Here is a 20,588-nt window from a genome sequence, read left to right as displayed (position 1 = left end):
CTAGATGGTGCCCGGCTACCACCACTGACTGCTCTGACAGGGATCACAAGAGAGGGTCCCAGACAGAGCTGGAGAAAAATATAGAACAAAATTCTAACTCACAAAAAAAAAAAAAAGACCAGACTTACTGGTCTGACAGAGACTGGAGAAACCCCAAGAGTATGGCCCCCAGACACCCTTTTAACTCAGTACTGAAGTCACTCCAGAGGTTCACCCTTCAGCCAAAGATTAGACAGGTTCATAAAACAAAATGAGACTAAATGGGCACACCAGCTCAGGGGCAAGGACGAGAAGGCAGGAGGGGACAGGAAAGCTGGTAACAGGGAACCTAAGGTCGAGAAGGGGAGGGTGTTGACATGTCGTGGGGTTGGCAACCAATGTCACAAAACAACATGTATATTAATTGTTTACTGAGAAACTAATTTGCTCTGTAAACCTTCATCTAAAGTACAATTTTAAAAAAAAAAGTTGGCAGGAGTTAAGTCTTAGCTGAATCCTGAATAGCACATTCACTCCAGTTCACCACTATTGTGTCCCAGACACAGAGGTCAAGAGTCATTTGCCGTTTATCACCGTACTTGCCCTGGTTTGTACCTACACCCAGCCAGCTTTACTCAAGTATGTTATTTAATGTTACTTACTGGCTGCGAGAGTATTTGAGCTTTGGGCCCCTAGCTTTCAGCTTGACTGAGTCCTGCGTACCTTCAAGGCACAGAATATCTTTAAATTGCGGACTCCATCCCACCCAATCTCTAAGCCGATCAGAACCAAGCCTACTCTGCTTGCCTCAGAGTAGGTCTGGAATTTGTCTCCTCCCCTAAGCCTGGTATCCCAGAGAACCTGAAAGATCGTCACCCAGTAGCAGTCTAACTCCAACTCCCACCCCTGTTCCCAGGCCACGGCCCCTGGCGTGTTCTTGAGTCCTTCCCCTCTGATATTAGAGCCCTCCAAGAAACCCAGTTGGTCAGGGACCAACAACCCCACCCTCCAAGTTCTTACTACTAGCACCCTCTCACCAGGGACTTAGACCTGCCAGGTGGAACTCCAAGGATCCTTCTTCAATTGTTTAAACTTGCACTCTCCAATATGGTAGCCACTTAGCCAGATGTGGCGACTGAACACTTGAAACGTGGTTAGTTCAAATTGACACGGGTTATAAGTATAAAATACACATGGGATTTCAAGGATTTTGTACAAAATAAAGAATATAAACTCTCACATTAAAATTTTATGTTAATTACTTGTTGAAATGATAACACTTTACATATACTGGGTTAAACAAAATATTAAAATTAATTTCAGCTGTTTCTTTTTACTTTTTTAATATGGCTACTAGAACATTTTAAATTACATACGTGGGTCACATTACAGCTCTATTGGACAGTGCTACTTTAGACCACAAAGACAACTGCCCATAGAGTTCTGCAACTCACTACTCTTACTCCACTGGCCTGTCGCTCAAGTGCTAGCAAGGCTTGTAGCCATCCCACAGGGGTTAAAGCCCTGTTCCACTGAAAGGCAGGAGATTGGTCTATATGACCTCTCTCGATGGCTTTCTATTGAAGGACTCTTCCCTTCTACACACTATTCTTCCCATTTCTAACTAAATTTGCAAGCATCCCATAGTTATGTGTGAGTGAATGAGTTGAGAGGGAGAGAAGAAGGGAAAGAGTGTGTATGTGTGTGTCTGTGTCTGTGTGTGGTCTGGGTGTGGGGGGTGCATGTGTGTGTGTGTGCACACATACTTGCACAAGGGAAGTCATAAAGAAATAATAGCATGGAATTATGTGTTCCCCAGTGAAAAGGAAGAACATTCTGGTAGGTAGGTGTTTAAATCTGTCATTAACAGCCACATATCTACAGGGGAAAATACTTTCTCCTCTACATAGGAAGCCTCAAAGTGAATTGCTCTCCCCCATTCACCCTCTCTAACACTGGTACCAGTACCAACCAGAGGCACTTGGGCCAGCCCCACCATTAAGAGGCTCTATAGATGCTCTAAACAGGGATACTGAGGAGAAGCAGGGAATCCCGTGGAGGAACCTAGGCCCCAGTTTTCAAAGGACTAAATAGTTCAGCAAAACAAACGACCCTGGAGGCCTTCACACAGGATTTAGCATGGTCCATTTAAGCCAATCTGAATTACAAAAATTTTCAATGGTCTGAAAATTGAAACAGTTACTTGCACTAATGCAACCGGTTTTGGTAAATGGAGTATTGCTGTCCAAGTCAACTGTCCTGACCTGATCGCATGAATCGCCAGGGCTTGTTTTTATTTTTATTATTATTAATATTATTGGTGATAACTGTTTACAAACAAATGAATGATGCTAAGCTCTTGCTACTCAAAAAAGGTCCCTGGAGCAACATCAGCAGCATCACTATCACCTGGGGAAACCTGTTAACCCATTGCGGTCGAGTGGATGCCAACTCATAGCAACCCTATAGGACAGAGTAGAACTGTCCCATAGTGTTTCCAAGGCTGTAATCTTTATGGAAGCAGACTGCCACATCTTTCTCCCATGGAATTGCTGGTGGGTTCAAACTACTAGCAGCCCAGCACTTAACCACTGTGCCACCAGGGTTCCTTTGGAGCCTGTCAGACATGCAAATTCCTGGGTCCTACTCTACACCCAATCATAATCTGCATTTTAACAGCAAGATCCTCAAGCTATTCTTGTGCACCTCAAAGTTTGAGAAGTATCTGAAGTTTAACCTTCTGATGGTACTCATTTGCTTAACAAACTTTTTTGTAGATAAAACAATGGCAGCCTTTCTTTTGAGTTAGAGCCTCTGAAATGTGTCCTGTTGGGGATCTTTCTATTTTTCTTTTTCTTTGGGCTGTAGCTAATAATACAGAATGTTTTTCAAGTAAATCAGTGGTTCCAGGTGGTTCTTGCATGGGAGCCCTGTAACAAGGCTATAAAAAGCCAGGATATTTCTCTCTTGTAAGTTTCCAGCTTAAGTATTCCCTGAGGCAATTAGCTTCAGCACAACGGAGGCAAATTATTTCATGTAGAATAGATGAGTATCTGTGTAACTATCACGCAACCCCCATGTACATCAAAATAAGGTAGGGGGAATGCCAAAATCAACTTTATTTTAGAACGTCACACCCTGACACATGAAAAATGGGCATTCACGCTAAAACTGAGAAAAACAATTTAATCCACATGCCTTTCATATTACTTAAAATTCTTCTACTGCCAAAAAAAACCCAAAAACTCCTGCTATATTAAAAAAAAAAACCCTCCACTATCCCTTGTTTTTATATTCTTTCCAGAGCTTATAATGTTACCACTGTGATTATCTGATCAGTCTTCCCTCCATTTACTCCAACCAAGGAGTGAAAAAGACACAAGAGGATATTGAGTACTTTGAAATAAGACATTAATCCTCTGTGGAATTATTTGTAAGAAGAGAACTTTCAAGTTTAATATAAAGTCTCAAACTTTGCAGAAAATTCTCCAAAGTATTAAAAGACAGTTGAAAAAAATTAACAGAGGTAAATATTCTTAGATTTATGGGATTCTAAAGCAAACTCCAGCATATAATATATAATTGTGTATTATGTATAAGTATATAATACCAATTATTTGATATTATTATGTATCAGTACATAATAGCAACCATTGGAATTATCACGACTTAACAGACTTCATGTCTTTGCCTTTAAATCCAGTATTTATTAAGCACTCACATCCAAGCTGCTCATATATTCATATCTGATCGACTACATGGATTGTTATTAGTTAATCACACTGGGATATTTTGTTTCATGCCGTTTGTGAAATATAATTCATCACAAAGAAGAAAATGCCACCAAAAAAAACTGGCTAAATCCAAATTTCTAGTTCAAAATACACTATCTCCTTCAATGCAGCTGAAATAGATGAAGAAAAACACACTGTTCTGATGACTAGTCTCTTGTGACCTTGAGCCTCACCTAGATCATTACTGCCTCAAGGCCGCCATACTGTGTTTCCTCAGTTTATTCACTCTCCCACATTCCTGGCGCACTATTTCACACCTTCTCCTCTCTTCTTCAATCTTCAACATCTGCTCTCCCATCCTCACTCTCATTTGATGACCTTTCTTCCTATTTCACTGAGAAAACTGAAGACTCAGAAGAGAATGCCTACGGACAGACCTCTACCACCACTGCTGCCTACCCACCTACCAGCATCTGCACCCACAAACTTTGCCTTCACTGTGTTGCCATAAATGAGCCATCCATGCTTCTATCCAAAGCCAGTCCCTCCACTTACACACTAGCGCCCACTCTTTTTGCCAACTCAAAGACACCACTCCAGCAATTCTCCACTTTCTCTCTTATAGCATCAATTTTTCCTACTCTCCAACAGCATGTAAACATGCTGATATTTGTCTTATCTTAAGAAAAACCTTTTCTTGACCCCAACTCTACCATCCCATTCTTCTGCTCTCTTTTACGGCAAAACTCATTACAAAAAAAAAATGTCTTTGCTGACTACTTCCAGTTACCTTCTATTCTTTCTCGAACCCCTTTCAATCAAGCTTTTGCCCCCACCACTTTACCAAAACAGCTCTCAACATCACTGATGAGCACCATGTTACTAAATCCAATGGTCAGTCTTCATCTTACCTGACCCCTCAGCAGCATTTGGCACAGGTGATCACTCCCTCCTGTTGATACACTTTCCTCACTTGGCTTCCAGAACACCAGACTCTCTTGCTTTTCTTCCTGCCTAACTGGTCGCTCCTTCTCAGTCTCCTTGGCTGGTTCCTTAGTCCTTGGCCTCCTTCTCTTTCTCACACTCACTCTCTTAGAGATCTTACCCAATTTTATATACACTAATGGCTCTCAAATTTCAGTCTCCAGCCCTGACCTCTCTCCTGAACTACAGACTCATATACCCAACTGCCTCCTTGACATTTCCACTTCGAAATCTAATAACATCTCAAACTCAACAAGTCCAAAACTAAACTACTGATCCTCCCACAGTATTCCCCTTCTCAGTTAACAGCATACTTCCATTCACTCAGACTCAAAAACTCTCCTACTCTCAGATCCCTCATCCATTCTATCAGCAAATTATGTTGGTTCTACTCTCCAGAAGGAAACCCTGGTGGTGTAGTGGTTAAGAGTTCAGCTGCTAACCAAAAGGTTGGCAGTTCAAATCCACCAGATTCTCCTTGGAAACCCTATGGGGCAGTTCTACTCTGTCCTATAGGGTGCTATGAGTCGGAATCAACTTGATGGCAACGGGTTTGGTTTTTTTGGTACTCTAGAATGTACTCAGAATCCAACCACTTCTCATGGCTTCTACTGCTACCACCTGGTCCAAGCCACCATCATCTCTGGCCTGGTCCCTCCAAAAGTCTCCTAATTGATCTCTCTGCTTTTACACTTGACCCTCTACAGTCTCTCTCAACACAGCAGCCAGAGTGATCCTTTCAACATAAGGTCAGATCATGTCAGGCCTCTTCTCAAAACCCTGCAATAGCTTCCCATTTCAACAACCTGGACCTAACATTCTTACTATGGCCTACAAGGCCTTACAAAATCCCACCACCCCTCTGTTACCACTCTGACCTCACTGCCTCTCCTCTTCGCTCATTCTGCTCCAGCCACGTGACCTCCCTTGCTATTCCTGGACCACTCCAGGCACATTCCTGCCTTAGGGGCTTTGCACTAGCTGTCCTTTTTGACTGGAACACTCTTCTCTCAGATATCTACCACATCTAATTCTCTCACCTCCTTCAAATCTTTGCCAAATGTCATCTTCACATTGAGGCTTTCCCTGACCATCCTACTTTAATCCTACAACCCACTACCCGTACATACTCCTCCAACACTCCCGATTGCTCTTGACCCTGATCTCCCTTTTATTTTTTCCAGAGTCCTTATTGTCTTTGAGCACACTTGTTAATTTATGTATTGTGTTATTTTGTATTGTCTGTTGCCCCCATTAGAATGTAAGCTCTGTGAGGGCAGGGATCTTTGTTTTGTTTTCTGCTGTATCCCAAGTGCCTAGAATAGTGCTTGGCATATAATAGGTGTTCAATAATTATTTGTAGAATAAACGAATGAAACTAAATCTCAGCGTTTATTAGTTGATGTATCTGGCTGGGTCATTACTTCCATTACAGCAATTAAAAATAGCCACAGACAATAGGTATATGGACGTTCATTACACTATTCTTTCTACTTTTATATATGTTTAGAAATTTCCAAAATCAAAGGGTTTTTCATTTGTTTGCGAGAAAAGTAGCCACAGAGTCTTTTCTGTGCAGTTAAATGTCACCCCTCTGAAGTTTTTAGGAAAACAGTATGATATAAGAAGAGGAGAGGAAAGTTGCATTTTATTTCTATTTCTGCACCAGTTAACAGTTGTTAAATACATTACAAGTCCCTTCATCACTGGGCCGCCAGTTTTCTCATCTCTAAAACAAAGGGACCTGGTAGAAAACCTCTATCATTTGTAATTACAAAAGTTCAAACATCCAGTCATAAAATGATCTAGGGCCCTCTCTTTCCCTAAGCATTAACTTCAAATATTTGACTTCTCCAAGATAAACTGACTTTATGTGGCATGGTTTCATGTTCGTTTTCTCACTTCTAAGATTCCTTAATTTTCATGACTACTGTCTACAATTTGTGTATGTTTGAGTTCTTAGTTAATATTGTACTGCAGGAATTCCTCTTGGAAGCAAAGCTGTTATCTAAACTCATCCCTTGAAGAGCTGGAAGGCTGACATTGGCCTATTGACTTCAACTTCACCGACTGGGGAGCAGGACTTACCATCTCCTTCTTATCTTCCTGGAAGTGCACATCCACAAACATTTTTCCAACAACGTAAGGGAGGGCGCTTTCGATAAAGTTTACACATTTGTCCCACTGAGGCAACAAAGCTGTGGTCCCTTGGATTACCTGTGGGAGATAATTGATCCAGATAGAGTTTCACTTGGGAGAAAACCTAGAGATGAAGAAAATTCAAACAACCTGAAGAAAGCACAGTCTACAAAACATTGCACACTCCAACCTGTATGCCTGGGTCAGATCATAGAGCCAAAAGCGAAATCAGATGAAAATGTTTTCACAGTGAAAAATTATGTATTTCTCCTTTTCTTCCAATCTTGCCCATTAAACGTTTTGACAACATAGGGATGTGGGGATGCTGTCCGAGTGCTCTTATAGTATTTGATATCTACCGAGAACTAAAGTTCCACCAGGAAGGGTCTAGAATCAATAGGAATGATCACAGTTCATATGCAAAGGGAGTTTCCTTGCTCTGGGTAGTACACTCCCAGTGCTGACCAGGAGAATGTCGACTAGCATGCACAACCCAGGGAACATATTTACAATGTGTCATAGCAAAGAACACACTGGTAACCAAGTAAAATATAGATGTAAACACTTTTCCCATCTGTCTCGATCATACCATTAAAAAAAATTTTTTTTTTTTTTTTTTTTTTTTTTTTGGTAAACAAGTGAAGAGGTCCCAAAGTAGGACTTGGAAAGCTCAAAGGTTTACTCTTGGGGATGAAATCAGAGAAATAAATATAGTTTAACTTGCCCTTGGAGGTTTGCGGGGGTGGGGGGAAGGAGGCCTGGAGGAGTACTCAAAATGCAACGTGAGAGGAATGCCTGCGAATGGTGGCCTGAGGAGCCCCTTGCACAATTTTAGACAGAGGTTATTTGTACAGAGCAAACAGGATTAACACTGAAGTTCATCTATTCTTCCTCTACTTTCTGGTAGCACAATCCCTCCCAGAGTTAAGAAATGAATCTATTTTTAAAACCTCTAGAGAAAGAGATCCTACAACCTTCTTTGGCAATTCAGTATTATATTTAGCACTTCACACTCAAGAAACATCCCCTCGTACCTAACCTCAAATTTTCACACACTACTTCTTACACCTCTCTCTTATTTTCTTCACAGTGGGGGTGGAAAGCAGCTGGATACCATCTTTTATGTGATCCATAGGAGTTAAAAATACACACGCACGCACATACGCATGCACATAAAATCTACTTTTTCCCAGCTTAACCCTTTGATGTAACCTAAATATATATAGTTGTTTTATGCTGTTCTCTATAAAGCTTAATATTCTAGTGATTTTATAGGGCCAAAATATATTGGAAATGACTGAGTTACTTCTCAAGAGTAATGACCCACTAAGAATCTTTCTAAAACATCTGTTTGATGAAATCATAGGTAATAAGAGTCACCATTCACTTAATTTTAAATGGAAAGAAAACTTAAATAAACTTAAAATATCACCAAAAAACAAATCACAAAATCCTTAAGCCCTCTAGTGGTGAGCATTGGAGAATTATTCAGACAAAAGCCTCAAAAACAAAGGGGAAAAGAGTAACATCTATATAAGTTAAGAGGGTAACAAGAATGGGAGAGAAGCAAAGATCAAAGAATCAGGTGAGGGGGGTGAAGAAAAGCATCTCAGGTAGTTGAGTAAGGTCTCAGAGGAGACTAAGTTTAGGCCTATTTGGCCTAGCAGAATTAGGACAGTTTTAAAGATTAAAGATCTAGGCAGAGTTAAAGACAAAACTCTACCCCAAAAGTAAAGATGGAACTATCATCCATTACATATATCAAGTCCATTTTGAATATTCAGAATACTGAAAATAAAAGACAGTTACAAGTATATCACTAAGAAATATTGTAACTATAATTACAATGACCCAGCTATAAATGCTGAAAAGAAATGGAAATAAGTTGTTAAGAGGGGGAGAGTTTGAAAGCAATGTGATGGCCCCAAGAATCATTCTAAATACCTTTATATTGTCCCATCAAAGTAGAGCTTGAGTGTACTTTACTATATGTAAGTTATACCTCAATAGAAAGAAAGAAGCAAAAAACAAACAAACAAAAAGTAGAGCTTAGATTGTAAAATTCCCCCTCTCCAATCCGTAAAGCTAATTTTCCTTGGATCAGTTCATGTACAGATTGTTCCGGCAATGTAAAGTTATCCAGTGATGTAACATTGCCACCTCCTTAAACTTACCCTTGAGAATTCCAGCCACCTATACTGGAAGCGCCTGCTGAGGTTTGGAATTCTGGAATAAACCATCCTCCACACCAAATAGTTGGCAATGGTCCTGTTAACAGAGAGAGATGAGCATTTATTGTATTTTAGGTCAATATCTGATGCTCTGCAGAGCAGCTTGGGAAAAATTGTTGGCAAAGCTTCCCCAGAGGAACCTCTTGCTTATGCAAAAATGCAGAACTTTCACTTGAGAAAATGACATTAAAATGATGCAGTGTCAATAAGCTGAACCAGAAGTGTCCAAAATTGGCTTGCTTTTCACAACCTAATACAGACAGATGAAACAAAGATTCCAGCCCCAGGCCTCAGAGTAAACATTTTGCTTTCCCTCTAAAGGCATAGAGTCTGCTGTTGCTCAGCCTTCCATGTCTAGAAATTGTCAATACCTTCCAATTATTAGGTGACTTCATAAGATGCAAATGTACCCTTTGCCTCTTGAAACAAACAGCAATATATCGGCTAATACCAATTATCTAGTTTTGCACCCTGGTTCCATACTGATTACATATATGACCTTGAGCATGTCACTTAGGCTCTCAGATTTTACCTTTCCTTATCATACAACAAGGATGGTCACTAGGTTATTGTGAAGTTAAAATAAATGATAAAATGCTTGCCAAAGAGTAGGTTCTAGATTTTTTTGTCATTATTCACTTCCAAATATACGAACAACCCCACACACTCATGTAATGCCCATAATACATATTGTTAAAAATCTGCTAGTGTTGCCTTCTCTATAAACAAAACATGCCCTGACCTCAGAAGGATGTGTGATCTAAGTTCATTTCTAACTTAATAGTGATGATGGATTTTTAATGACCCATCCCCTTCCAGCTGTGCTGTTACCATGGTGACTAATAACACACATTCCTGAGAAGGCTCTGGGGTCAGCCAGTCATGTGAGAGCAGTGTGACATGCTAGCTGGCCCATCGAGAACAACCCACACCCTTGTTTGCATGGTGCTCTAACCTAATAGACACACACTCCTCTGAATTAAAATATTTTTCAGCATATATACCCAATATATGCATATTTATTTTAATTTATATAGAGATATACTAATGGACAAATATATTAGGGCCATTTTTAAACAAATACAGAAATAGAAATTTAGAAAGATGAGGAAAAAAGAAACAAAAATTTTTTTAAAATCATTAGTTAATCCTTCAAGTACCAATAGTTAATTCTACAAGACACATTATCCACAAAGGATTAGGTTTATACAATGATGACAGTGGATGTAAATCCACATGTCAAATAGTCTTCTTGACTATTTCAAACTTTTTGGACCATATTCTCTTCAGATCTGGTTAGACCACCATAGTTTTTACCTTGTCATCTGGCTAACCGAGATGGCATACTAGAGTGGGAGGAGGGTCACTTTGGCCATTTTCTTGCCATTCACTTGTGGTTTACATCATTAATAACAGTTTTGATTTCTGTTTCTCTGCAAGAATTTTTTAAGCCACTTGTCCATTTTGTGAGGATTAGTTTAAACTAACCCATCAAAAACTCATTGCCGTTGAGTCAATTCTGACTAATAGCAACCCTATAGGACAGAGTAGAACTGCCCCATAGGGTTTCCAAGGAGCAGCTGGTAGATTTGAACTGCCGACCTTTGGTTAGCAGCCAAACACTTAACCACTGCGCTACCAGGGCTCCTAGTTTAAACTAAATAATAAAATCCATAAACCTACAGGTAACGTGTAAATTGTTTAACATTATTTTCAACATATCAAATGAAAACAAACAAGTGAAGGTGACACCTCCCCCATCATGTACATTGTATGCATCACATGAAGTGTCCATGCCTATCTACCGATTAGAACTCAGTAAAACCTAATTATCTTTTAAATAAAAAAAAACAAAGATATATAAAAGTTCTAAAATTGTCTTGGACTCAGTGGATTGTGTTGGGGTATGCACACTCCCCTTTGGAGACCACTGCTCTAACCAGCAACACCCAGCCCTCATCCATGCTCTGTTGAGACCACTACAATAAGTATGTGGTTTTCAGTCAGTCCTTTGGAGCTTTTGAGTTCACATCTCTACTCCTGAGCCACACAAGAAGTGTTCATTGAGCACTTCCTGTTGGCCAACTATTATGCCAGATGCCATGAGGAATGTAAAGCAATAGGAACCCAACCCCTCAGTCAGGGAATTTAAGAGTCTAGTTGGAGACACAGGACTTCAGATTTGGGCTGTTGGTATAATCAGGTTTTTTAATTTAAGAGACACACTATAAGTACGTAAGGGATCCTTCTTTCATTCACTCAGCCAACACCTCCTGAGTTCCCAGATATGTACTACTAGTTCTAGGTGTTGGGAAGATGGAAAGGTAAGAAAGATACAGTCCCTGATCTCCAGAAACTTTCAGCTGAGCAGGGGAGATGAGGCAAGCACATAAATACTGATTTTGCAGACCCTAGCATCCAAAAGAGAGGCACACGAAGTGTGTGCCAGACACCTCACCAAAGGGGGCACACCTCAAACTGGGGGATAGTGGTAGGCCTCATGAGAAGGACGGGGCTTGAGCTGTGCCTAAAGGTTGGAAGATTTTGGTGTGTGATGCAGGAACATGAATTCTGGACAGGCTAAATAATGTGGGAATAAGCTGATGTGTTGGAGGGGAGGGTGAGCAGAGCCATCACTTGAGGAGGTGGACGGGGAAGCTAGCTACACTGGGGAGACACAGGCAGCAATCAAGACCCAGTGTCTAGAACATTAATAGTCAGATCCTGACCCTCACACAAGGTCTATATGTTCATCAGTCTCAAAATACTGCTTGCTGGCTGTGAGAGCTATGCTGGATCCACATGTGCAGATTAGAAGGTCAACAGCCAGCAAATGTCCCTAATGAATTCAAAACAGATTCTCTCAAAAGGACAGTGATGAGCCAGACTAAGTAAGGAAGTAGTTCGAATGGGACTTCATAGTTGCAGTGGAAGAGACAGTATAGAGGATGTATGTTCGGGTTTTAGAAGTGTGGGCCTTTCCAGCTCCCCTGAAATCATACTAGGTAGACATCTCACATTATCTGTAACCCTCACCGTTATAGGAGAGATAGTATTACATCCATTTGACGTGTAAGAAAAGTTGAGGCCTAGAACCATTAAGTAACTCCTCATAATCATAGTCATGGGACTCAACCTTCGTAGATTCAACTGGGGAGCTTTAAAAGTCCAGATGTCCAGGCTGCCCCAGACCAATTACATCAGGATCTCTAGGGTGGAACCCAGTGTAAGTATTGTCTTTAAATCTCCCCAGCTAATTCCAATGTGCAGCCAAGTTTGAGAACCACTGTAATAAGGGAAAGGAACCCTGGTTGCGCAGTGGTTAAAGCACTCGACTGCTAATTGAAAGGTCGGTGGTTTGAACCCACCAGCTGCTCCGCAGGAGAAAGATGTGGCAGTCTGCTTCTGTAAAGATTACAGCCTTGGAAATTCTATGGGGGCAGTTCTACTCTGTCCTATAGGGTCCCTGTGAGTCAGAATCCACTCGATGGTAATAGGTTGGTAATAAGGCATGGATATTAAACCAGGTCCAGGTGATTCTGACTCAAAAGTCCGTCTGCTTTTCACTGCCTACAAGGGATGAAGTAACACCTTTAATCCAGCAAAGATTTCCTGGCCAGTCACACAGGCCCCAAAACACTCCAACAGTGGCACTTTACAGAAACCTGTGGGTAGGGTACAAAAAAAGAATAGCGTGTGAGGCCTTCATGGCCAGGGCATTACTAAGATAAGATGCAGTCGCATAACAAGACCTGTGAGAGCTGGAAGGTGGAATGTGGGGAAGCTCGCTCAGCGAGACAATGGTGCTGATGAGTTTCTCCATGTGGCATAAATATACTGACAGGACGCTGTGGCGCGCCACTCTGGAGTGCTAACATTACCATGCCTGGCACAGATATGATCATACTGATTGAATCACTGCCACCTAATGCTCAGATACATCAAAAAAACAAAACCAAAAATCAGACTCAACAATAGTCCTTGAAAGTAACACATAATCGCTCTTTTTTTTTTCCTCAAAAGCATTTTCAGCAGAACATTAATTTTCCCAAATAGCAATAAATAAAGTAGAGGAAAGCAAAGCAGCCCAGCAGAGAACCCATCACTAAGAGAGTAACATGAAATCATTTCCTAAAGTCTCTGTCTCAGAAGATTTTTTTTAAAAGAAATGTTAGCGGCCCCATTCTCAATTAGTGCCAGCTTATATTTGTATTGCGTTTAAGCGATGATAAAATACCTTCTTTGCTTCCCACGACAACTCTATGGGAACCCAGGAGAACATTTCCTTGACCACCCTTGCAACGCCAAACGAGTGAGGATCAAACGTGATTAGCAACGTAAAAAAGCTTACTATGCTATGCAAATAAAGTATTATTATCAATATTCTCAAGATGTATACAGTGTCTGGAAATCTCGCAAGAATACACAGAATACAATTGGTTGTTGAGCAGTAAACAACTATGTGAAAGACGTTTGTTTTTGTCTTTATTTTAAAATAAAGTTTTATATGTAAATAAAATCTGCAGGTAACTTTTCTACCTATATGTTCTTCTATTGTCATTCACTATATTTATATTTGTCCAAGTTACCATTTTGACAAGAACCAGATTAAAATTCCCTCTAATCACAGTCTTTCCTGGTCCCTTTTGTTATGAAATGTCCTGCAATAATCATTACCATATAGATGATTTTTTTCTAATACAGTAAACCAAGGCCCAATCTTTCCCCTGGCTGTAAATTAGGCTGCTTTGGAAATCAAATTAATGCAATTTCCAAAAGTACCTACTACCTTACAACTAAAGGTAACACAGACACTAGAAGAAATTAGCTCATTAGTTGCTAAAGAATGAATGGCAAACTTCACCTTCCAACTGAAATTACCACCAAAATTTTAAATGTGCCAAGTAACTCAATGAAATATGAGTAGAGAATCATTTGGGCTGTATTTTATGGTGTTTCAGAGCTAGAAAGTACCTACAAACAAGTCTTCTAATGCAGTGATTCCCCCCAAAACCTAATCATAAGACTTTCCTAGAGCACTTGTTAAAAATACCGATTCCTGGGCCTCACCCCAGATCTACTATATCAGACTCTATGAAGAGGGGGCTTGGGATCTGTATTTTTAACAAGGGCCCAATGTAATGCTGCTGGTAGTACTGATCCATACAGCACACTTTGAATAACAAGGGGTGGTGCCAACAGTTAACACACTCCGCTGCTAACTAAAAGGTTGGCAGCTCACGTCCACTCAGAAGCACCTCAGAAGAAAGGCCTGGCAAGCTACTTCTGAAAAAACAGCCACTGAAAACCTTTAGGAGCACAGTTCTACTCTGACACACATGGGGTCACCATGGGTCAGAATTGAATTGATGGCAACTGAAAAAAAACCCATATATACACACACACCTGCCTCTAGATCCAAATTTTCATTTAGAAATTGCTCAAAGAATCACTGCTGATCTCTAAGTGGTAGAATTTCAAGAGAGTTATTGTTTCTTCTCTTCCTTTTCTGTGTGTTTACTTTTCTGTATGTTTTCTTCAAATGAACATATATTGCTCTGATCATCAGAAAATACCGTATTAAAAAGAACAGCTGCTCTTCAAAGGTGTCTAAGTGTTTCCATGGGTGAGGATGGATGTTAAATTTATTCCTACGACTCTTGTACATACCTCCTGGCAACATAGCCTTGTCTGAGTCCAAATAAGAGAATATGATTTGTAACCCTGGCCCAGCAATTAGCTTAGTAAATTGTCCTTGTCAACTAGTTCACCTTTCTGTGCTTCATTCTCTGGAGTCAAATATGAATGGCTCAATAAACACGTAAAATTCTCTTTCCTCGGCATTTTTAGGATTTCCTTTCTCTGTAGTGCTAAAGCAGCAAAACAACAAATTCTAAAACATTCTTGAAAATGAGAAAAAACCTGACAGTTCCTGAAGTTGTTTCATTAGTGCAATTTTTCTACAGCTCTCCTAATGGTCTTATATCTGTTCATTGTAGATATTTTGGTTTATTGCCACAAAGTGACTTACGAGCTGAAAAAGAAACCAGAAAAAAAAAAAGCAGCTGAAGACCGAAAATGAACTAGAAAAAAAGAAGACATTCATGTAGAAATCTCAGGAAATAACATCATTATATTACTAGTTCCCACAACTGATAAACAATTTAGGCCCTCAGAGAGAACAGTATGGAGAAAGGCCAGATATAAGGGGCGAGAATATTGTGTATTTGTTCTCATTGCAGCAAGTAAATTACACCAGAGAACGGTTTGGCCCCATTTGTCACAAATGGCACCATGATTTTCCCTGTGGTTCCTTTGATGTAATTTTTTTAAAAAACATTTTCCAAAGGACATGAGAAGGAAGACTCTTATAATTTAAAGGACAAACAAAAGTCTCAGTAAAATTCATGTGACAGTTCTTACTTCTTCCTCTCAGTGCCTAAGATCCTGAACAAATCCTTAAAGTACTGTGGGACTCGGACAACCACATCCTCTGAGGGGCTGATGTCCTTCAGGTGGGGGTAGAGTTTCATGTCGATGACCTTCTTGATGTAGCCCAGCCAGTCAAACTGAAGAGAGAGAGAAAAGAGAGAGTGAAATAACCTCTCTTAGGTAATGTTGCAGATTGTACTGTGTCCTCCAAAAAGGTATGTTGAAATCCTAACCCCTCGTACCTGTGAATGTAACCTTGTTTGGAAAAAGGGTCTTTGAAGATATTATCAGTTAAATTAACATGAGGTCATACTGGAGTAGGGTGAATCCTAATCCAATATGAGTGGTATCATTATAAAGAAGAGAAGAAAGAGAGGGAAGACAGCCATGTGAAGATGCAATTATAAGCCAAGGAATGCCTGGCCCTACCAAAAGCTGGGAGAGATAAGAAAGGATCTTCCCAGGAACCCTGCGTGGTGTAAATGGTTAAGTACTCAACTACTAGCTAAAAGTTTGGTGATTTGAATCTACCCAGAAGCACCTCAGAAGACAGGCCTGGCAATCTGCTTCCAAAAGGTCACAGCCTTGAAAACCCTATGGAGCAGTCCTACTCTGCACACATGGGGTCACCCTGAGTTGGAGTCAACTTGACATCAACTAACAACAACAACTAGAGTGTGATAAAGAAATAAAAACAATTCATTAACCAAATAAGAATGGATCTTCCCCTTAGAGCCTTCAAAGGGAGCATGACCTGGTAGGTACATAGATTTGGACTTCCAGCCTCCAGAACTGTGAGACATTAAATTTCTATCCTTATAAGCCACCCAGTTTATGGAATGTTGGTATGGTAGTCCTAGGAAACTAAAGCAGCAAGTGAGAAGAAAGGCAAATAGAGTAGGTTGGACATAACCCACTGCTTGTGATTTCAGACCGAATAATTAGCTAAAGATGCAACTGCTCAAATCTAGAAAATAAACTCCTGATCATTGCCACCTAGATCTATTGCCTTAATCATAAGTGGAACATGTGTTCTGGTATCACCTACACAGGGATAACACAAATGCTCACAGAGTAATATGCACACTTGCTCCCTCTCCTTCTCCCCTTCTTCCCTCCTACACTCTCCCTCCCTCCTTCTTGTAGTCTCCCTGTATCCTGTGCTCTCCCTCCTCACATCTTGTAATGGAGCACATGGGCGTGCATTCACACACTCACTTTCTCTCTCTCTCATTCACTCACTCACGCTCCCTCACTCCCTCATTTGTTTACTGGCATACACACAGATGCAGATGCCCCAGTACAGCACTGGTCTTCTCTCTGACATGGCCTTTCTAAACACAGGAGAAAACAACCAGTAATAAAAGGTAACATGTCTCCGTTCTTCAGAGCGTCACTATCTTAGATTGGCTGCCCTAAAAGTGATTTCCTATCTTTGCTCTCTTGCCTGTCTCCACTACTGAAATGAGAAACCAGTTATTTACCCAGACTCTCCTGTAGGTAGGGTGGCCATGTGACCCAATTCTACTCAAAAGGAAATAAAAGGAAGAAATCTAGGGATATTTTGGAAAGGCTTTTGTTTATCCTGATAAAAAGAGTTGGATATTCCATCACTGGCCCTTCCCCTTTCTTCCTGCCCTGATGGCAGATGTGATAGATGGAGCTGTGGTAGCCATCTTGCAACCATGGGTCATCAAACATGAAGTCAAAAAACGAACACACTAAGGAGAGTGGAGTAGAAAGATAGAAAGAATTTGGGTCTTTGACATTGTTAAACAAGTGAATCGATACCAACAATTACCTATGTTTAAACTTTTGTCATATAAGAAAACAGGCTTTAAGTTTTTAAGCTATTGTTGGAAACAGAAAGCATTCCTTATTGATGCACAGAAAAGGGACACAATATGTGATAGTTAACAAAGATGATAATAACCAAAAAGACTGGCTGGTTTTAGAAGGCAAACATTTAAACACATAAAATGAATCGTTTGTAAAATGAACAGTTAAGACAGACTTGCCTGGATAGTTTTTACCAACCTGGGGTATCACAGCACTCAGTTCGGAAATGTTCATTTTGTTGTACATGGCCTCACTGGTTCGGTTTTCATGTGGAATCATTATCTGTTGGGAAGAGACTTTGGTTATTGTTTCAAATAGACCATTTCTTATGCACAACTACTTTCTAAAAGTGCTAAAAACATCTGCATAGTATTATAAAGTTCTTTAAGACTTTGGTATAGTGTTCAACTAGGGGAGAGAAAAAAAGACATCACTTTAGGCAGGGTTAAGATTAAGAGAAAAAAAAAACTTGCATGTCTTGTTCAGTGTGAAATATCCTCCCCAGTACAAAAAGAACTATCTGGAATCCTTGCCTCATCTATAATGTGTATAGGCAAAAACTACTGCAGGTCAGGTTTTGACAGTTAAACTGAAGCTGGATGATTGAGGCAAAGATCCAACTTTTACCTGTGGTCTCCAGATAATGACCTCAATATTTCATGAACCGCAAGACCATTCCTTCATCCCTAAAGTGGGTCAAATCTTCACCAAAGAAAAGTAGACTATCAGGATACCACTTCTACGCATTATAATTTTGTCAACACCTAATACCTTCATTTTCCCTCACCCCTACTATTTTTTTGGACTTGAAATTCCTTGAGCACCACTGCTGAGGGTATGGATTCAATTACCACCTAGACATCCATTTCAAAATCCACATCCCCAGCCCTGACTTCTCACACTCTTTCCATTTCCAACATTCATGCTCTTGACCATTTTGCCAACATCAAATCTAAGCTCCTAGAATTCATAGTGTTTAATCTAATCTAAGGAAAGCATAACTCCACAAGAGCCAAAGTATGACCTTGAATATATCTCACCTGAATTTAGAGACCATCTCAAGAATAGATTTGACGCATTGAACACTAATGACCGAAGAACACACAAGTTGTGGAATGACAACAAGGACATCATACATGAAGAAAGCAAGCGGTCACTAAAAAGACAGGAAAGAAGGAAAAGACCAAAATGGATGTCAGAAGAGACTCTGAAACTGGCTCTTGAATGTTGAGTAACTAAAGTAAATGAATGAAATGATCAAGTAAAAGAGCTGAACAGAAGATTTCAAAGGGCAGCTTGAGAAGACAAAGTAACATATTATAATGGCATGTGCAAAGACCTGGAGATAGAAAACAAAAGAGAAGAACATGCTTGGCATTTCTCAAGCTGAAAGAACTGAAGAAAAAATTCAAGCCTCGAGTTGCAATAGTGAAGGATTCTACTGAGAAAATATTAAACGACACAGGAAGCAACAAAAGAAGATGAAAGGAATACACAGAGTCACTATACCAAAAAGAATTGGTCAACGTTCAACCATTTCATGAGGTAGCATATGATCAAGAACCAATGGTAATGAAGGAAGAGGTCAAAGCTGCACTGAAGGCATTGGTGAAAAACAAGGCTCCAGGAATTGACAGAATACCAGTCGAGATGTTTCAACAAATGGATGCGGTGCTGGAAGTGCTCATTCCTTTATGCCAAGAAATTTGGAAGACAGCTACCTGGCCAACTGACTGGAAGAGATCCATATTTATGCCTATTCCAAAGAAAGTGATCGAACTGTATGTGGAAATTATCGAACAATATCTGTAATGGTTAAGATTGTGTGTCAGCTTGGCTGGGCCACAATTCTCAGTGTTTTGGCAGTTGTATAATGTTGTGATCACTTCCCTGTTGAAATTTGATATGTGATCACCCTCATGATGGAATCTGCTGAGTGGTACCGGCAGGCGGCCCTCAGCCTTCATCTCTCCACACTCTGCCGCCTACTTCCTTCCTGCTCACCTTGCCAAGGCTTTTGGCTTGTTCTGGATCCTGCAGCTGCCTCTTGTTCTTCTGACCTCCAGTTCTTGGGACTTGAGCTAGCAGATTCCCTGCTGATCTTGGGTTCACCAGCCCCTGCAGCTACATGAATCAGGAGAAGCCTTGCAGTCTTGCCTGACAATCTTGGGATTCTTCAAACTTCACAGCCTGTGAGCAAGAGGCCTGCTCTCCAACCTACCAATTTTGGGTTCACCAGCCCCTGAAGCTACATGAATCAGGAGAAGCCTCTATCCTGATCCATGGACTTGGGACGTTCCATCCTCTACAATTGAGTGAGCTGTTTCCTTGGTATAACTTTCTCTCTCTCTGTCTCTCTCTCTCTATATATATATGTATACACTTTACTGGTTTTGCTTTTCCAGAGAACCCAGACTAAGACAATATCATTAATATCACACACAAGTAAAATTTTGCTGAAGATCATTCAAAAGTGGTTGCAGCAGTACATCAACAGGGAACTGCCAGAAATTCAAGCCTAATTCATAATAGGACGTGGAACAAGGGATATCATTGCTGATGCCAGATGGATCTTGGCTGAAAGCAGAGAATACCAGAAAGATGTTTACCTGTGTTTTATTGACTATGCACAAGCATTCGACTGTGTGGATCATAACAAATTATGGATAACATTGGGAAGAATGGGAATTCCAGAACACTTAACTGTGCTCATGAGGAACCTGTACATAGATCAAGAGGCAGTCGTTGCAACAGAACAAGGCGATACTGTGTGATTTAAAGCCAGAAAGTGTGCATCAGGGTTGTATACTTTCACCAGACTTATTCAATCTGTATACTGAGCAAATAATCCGAGAAGCTGGACTATATTAAAAAGGACGTGGCATCAGGATTGGAGGAGACTCATTAACAACCTGCAATATGCAGATGACACAACCTTGCTTGCTGAAAGCGAAGAGGACTTGAAGCACTTACTGATGAAGATCAAAGACCACAGCCTTCAGTATGGATTACAGCTCAACATAAAGAAAACAAAAATCTTCACAACTGGACCAATAAGCAACATTATGATACATGGAGAAAAGATTGAAGGATTTCATTTTACTTGGATCCACAATCAACACCCATGGAAGCAGCAGTCAAGAAATCAAAAGATGCATTGCATTGGGCAAATCTGCTGCAAAAGACCTCTTTAAAGTGTTAAAAAGCAAAGATGTCACCTTGAAGACTAAGGTGTGCCTGACCCAAGCCA

General features: G+C 40.4%; 1 protein-coding gene across 1 annotated transcript in view; it reads right to left on the bottom strand.

Moving 5' to 3' along the window:
* Window positions 1–20,588, bottom strand: part of PHEX (phosphate regulating endopeptidase X-linked) — a 231,194-nt gene that overhangs the window by 144,876 nt on the left and 65,730 nt on the right. The window contains exons 8-11 of the mRNA XM_004382849.3: window positions 17,537–17,620; window positions 15,491–15,636; window positions 9,011–9,104; window positions 6,786–6,914 (exon numbers count right to left, since the gene is read on the bottom strand). Coding sequence (XP_004382906.1) covers window positions 6,786–6,914; window positions 9,011–9,104; window positions 15,491–15,636; window positions 17,537–17,620 — 453 coding nt within the window. The remainder of the gene's footprint in view (window positions 1–6,785; window positions 6,915–9,010; window positions 9,105–15,490; window positions 15,637–17,536; window positions 17,621–20,588) is intronic.

This window comes from Trichechus manatus, unplaced genomic scaffold (genome assembly GCF_000243295.1).
Source record: "Trichechus manatus latirostris isolate Lorelei unplaced genomic scaffold, TriManLat1.0 scaffold00100, whole genome shotgun sequence".
Classification (NCBI taxonomy): Eukaryota; Metazoa; Chordata; class Mammalia; order Sirenia; family Trichechidae; genus Trichechus; species Trichechus manatus.
The sequence above is the reverse complement of the archived record's forward strand: the minus strand, read 5'-3'. Positions and strand labels throughout refer to the sequence as shown.